The following is a 4123-nucleotide window of genomic DNA, read 5'->3' on the forward strand; positions in this document are numbered from 1 at the left end:
TAAGAGCAAGTGAGAATAAATAATTGTGCGCTGTAATTATAAAATCAATAAAATGTAAAGTGTAATTACAATTTCGTTATACTTGTGATGTAACATTCAATCAGATGTTTCGATGGAGTAATTTTCAGCCATCGTCAGCGATACATGTATTATCAAAAAAGTAAAAGATTTAGAAACTCGTGTTCAAAGCAAAATCAATTCCTCCAAATGTAGAGACGGATAACGTCTTATTACTACAGTTTGAGGAGTACTATCGTTTATTAGTTTCCAATCTAAGTGAATTCCAGATCATTGTAAGAAACGATAATGATTATTTACTAAAATTTAAATTAGCCGAACCGTTCGATTGAATATTGCGCCACACAATTATAAAATATAACAAAATTGTAAACGTTACTTTACATTTTTATAATTATAATTTTATAATTAACTGATCCCTACATTATTTATTTTCATTTGCTTTTATGTATACTTATAATGTTTGAATTTGGAGAGTACATTAGTAGTTAATTTATTGTTGAAACAATTTAACTTTACTGATGCTAATAAGTATAAATGATTTGACACTGATGATCTAAATACGCTAGCAAAAAGTAATGAAACAACAAAAAATAGAGGAGTTTCTGCACACAGTGCCTGGAAACTTTTGTGTTTGCTGTGCGATAAAAAAGGACAATAGTCAATAAACTTCCAAGTCTTATAGAAAAACGGTGTTGCATGAACAAAAAATGGGCATGAGAGCATCTCAAAAGTGGCCCTTTGTAGTAATACGTAAAAAATAATTTATTAAGTGTACAGTTTTTCCATATTTTAACTATAAAAGTTAGATATATTTAAAAAATTATAAATACTCTTTAAAATAAGAGCATTTAAGAGAACTGTGGGAAAAAGTTAAAAATTCCAAGTTCTTTTATATTTTTTCCCCGACTTTTCCAGATTTTCCAGATCTGTGGCAACCTTGATGGTATTACGATACGATTAATATTGAAAAATTATTTACCATTACAAATATCGCCATCTTGCAAGGGTCTGGTATCAGGTATACCGTGGCAAATTACTTCATTGACAGAAGTACAACAGCTGGCAGGAAACTGATAATAATTTAATGGCGATGGGTAACAATCTCTTTCAATACAAGCTTCATGCACCACTCTATCAATTTCAGACGTTGTAACACCAACGTCACATGTCTTTGCAGCTTCATCCAAGACTTCTCGACCAAGCTATGCAAAATTTAATTTGGAATGTTAAAAACAAACAAAAAAAAGAAAATCGAGAATCTATAAAAATCTCAACAATATCACTTCCTCTCTCCCCCCCTCCCCCCCCTCTCTCTATATTGCATCCATGTTATTCCAGCACAGCAAATGCACACACATATATACTATACCTTGCATGCAACTCTCATGCCTTCGATTTCTTCATCATCAAGAACTTTTATTTGGCCAGAACCTTTTACAGCTTGCTCACTGAGTGGTATCCCAGCTGGATGTAAGGCATAATCTGGTCGAGCGATACTCTCGGAAACCTCTCTACGTTGTTCTTTTTTGTATGGCCGTAATTTTCCAGTATAATTGTAAGTAGGCCAGGGATTATAAGTGTCAGAAATTTTATTTTCATTTTCTCCCTCTAATTATGCATAAATGTGTTACACTTAATGATAAAAAATCGTAGAGTTAATAAACAATATACATACAAGATACTTACTTGCCAATTGATGGATAACTTTATGCATTTTCCAACTACTTTTGAAACAATTCTGAAAATTAGAATGCTACGTTAATTGTGTGATTAATTTAATAAACAAATATTTTCTACAAGAAACACTATACTATAAAGTGATGAAAAGAATTAATCACCGGGTTATAATGCAAAATCTGATCAAAAATAAAAATAAAAAGAAAAATAATAATAATAATAATTTCATAGATGCATGCGTTTCTTTCAGATATTTATTAATAAATTCAAATCATCCATGAATAGCGTAATAATAACTTTCTCTTATGAGAGAAAGATCCAAGTAGAATCACTATATGTTTCACTATTCTCGCCAATTACGTATTAAAAATGTGAAGGAATTATATATTATCCATTGCGATAGGAATAACTAAAACCAACAAGAATTCCATAATATAACTAAGTAACAAATCAATGATGACTCTTGACGAATCTCTTGATGGAAGTTGACTAGTAAAGATTTTGGGAATCGCTAAAAACTTTAAAGACATTAAATCCTCATTTTAATTAATATCGGTTGACATTTAATACACTCTACAAATTCGTGATGGAAGAAGATTAAATTGAGAAAGCGAAATAACTAATTTAACCTAATAAAATGATGTAACGTGTAACGGAGTAACGCGTCTTACTTGGCTACAGAAATATGAACCCTGAATGCCGATTTTCAAGCAAGTCGGACACTGCAAACTTGCAACGGCGTTACACCCGGGTGTTTCACACATTCCAAGTGCTATCGACATTATTAAATTTAATTTTTCTACTGGTCGTATGTATATATGTATGACAAAGTCACGTATGGATGTACAGTCGTCAACAATCGTGTACATATGTACAGTCACATGCGTAGCACATTGTCACCAGACTAATCTAAAATCTGAATAGAGGCAAATGTAATTCGAGATGATTCGAGACTGCATGAGCAGTGTTGCCAACTCGTTGATAGTACAAATCTTTAAATCAGAATTAAAAAAATCTCTAGAAATATCTATAGTTATTTGAGCCACCAGAAAACTCAAAACTCTCTAGTTTTTCATTCGAAAATTGATCGAATTCGGTAGTACGCACTAGTGCATATTAAAGCCATTAAGTGCATCCAGAAGCACGATTGCTCACTGAGCGCTCAGTGAGCTTTTGTATCTGTTTGGTCTACATTTTTAGATCTAATGGAATGTGCCAATCAAATGCAAGAGCTCACTGAGCGCTCAATGAGCAATCGTGCTTCTGGATACACCTATTATATTCAAGGGAATTCCAAAACTTCTTCTCCGAAGAAGATTTTATTCTATATGCTATGGTATACGTTATGTATACTATATATTTCGAGTAAAATCTTCCTCGAAGAGAACGTTTTGGAACGTAGCCCAAAGAGTAAAAAGAAACAGGAGGGAATGTATCCAATAGTGGAGGTAGCTAAATCCGTGGATGTACGTCATGGCAGCCATCTTAAGCGTCCACTTTTTATGCTAAAATATATATAGTCACTTCCGTCCGTTTACTTAGAACCAAACATTCCCTCCTGCAAAATTGGCTCTGTACGTGTCTTTGCAGCTTCATAAAAGAAGAAACGTATAATAATATATCTATTAGTTCTAGGAGGTAAAAAATAGTAGCATGAAGATATAAAATTACAAATTTTAGTTCTTTAGCTTAGTAGCTCCGTAAAATATAAGCCAAAATGAGTTTTATAGGGTAATTAAAATATTTCTTCTACGAGATTATGGTAGAATCTGATATACATAGAGTGCAGATCGTGAGATACGTATGTACATTATTATTGCATACATACGTATAAGTTGCATCACAAATGGGGTGTAAATGATGAATTGTCTTTTTACTCCCTTCAATCCTCAATTTATCTTTATGTGTATATTAAACACACATTTTGACGTCAATTTGTGTACGACGGTTTTAATGTGCACCAATAGTATAGGAATACTGCGTACTATAAATGCGTCCAATCGAATTCGCTAGAAGAAATCGCGTCTCATATTATACGTCAGCTATGTTCCAAATTTATTTCCGCACTGAAAATCCAAGTTTTATTATTCTCGTAAATTTTACTGTTAGCAAGAAGCTCTGTTAAGATATTGCACAAAATTATAAGTACTTGTAATGATTCCTAGTGCTTTTACACACTGGACGCGGAAATGCTTACCGCGCGACAAAATGTGACGCGGTAGCCAATAAACTTACAGCTCCTAACATGTTTATTCTATTTATCGCATCGCATCGCATTTTGCCGCGCGTCGCATTTTTCGCGCCCAACGTGCAAAAGCCATAAGTTTTTACAAGTTTGATGCCCATGGCATATATACAAAAACGTAAGGCAGTAAGACTAAGCGATAAAGAAATCATAACATTGAATTTGCTATTTGTCCTTATT

At 33.0% G+C, this 4123-nt stretch overlaps 1 protein-coding gene across 1 annotated transcript in view; it reads right to left on the reverse strand.

Annotated features, from left to right (window-relative positions):
• The window catches only part of LOC108747529 (methionine aminopeptidase 1), a 3678-nt gene extending 1086 nt beyond the window's left edge, over positions 1–2592 (reverse strand). Inside the window, exons 1-4 of the mRNA XM_018485088.1 lie at positions 2370–2592; positions 1708–1759; positions 1391–1629; positions 1001–1223 (exon numbers count right to left, since the gene is read on the reverse strand). Of these exons, the coding sequence (XP_018340590.1) occupies positions 1001–1223; positions 1391–1629; positions 1708–1759; positions 2370–2567 (712 nt within the window). The 5' untranslated portion in view covers positions 2568–2592. The remainder of the gene's footprint in view (positions 1–1000; positions 1224–1390; positions 1630–1707; positions 1760–2369) is intronic.
• Between the last annotated feature and the right edge of the window lie 1531 nt (positions 2593–4123).

The sequence above is a fragment of the Trachymyrmex septentrionalis genome, unplaced genomic scaffold, assembly GCF_001594115.1.
Source record: "Trachymyrmex septentrionalis isolate Tsep2-gDNA-1 unplaced genomic scaffold, Tsep1.0 scaffold2, whole genome shotgun sequence".
Classification (NCBI taxonomy): domain Eukaryota; kingdom Metazoa; phylum Arthropoda; class Insecta; order Hymenoptera; family Formicidae; genus Trachymyrmex; species Trachymyrmex septentrionalis.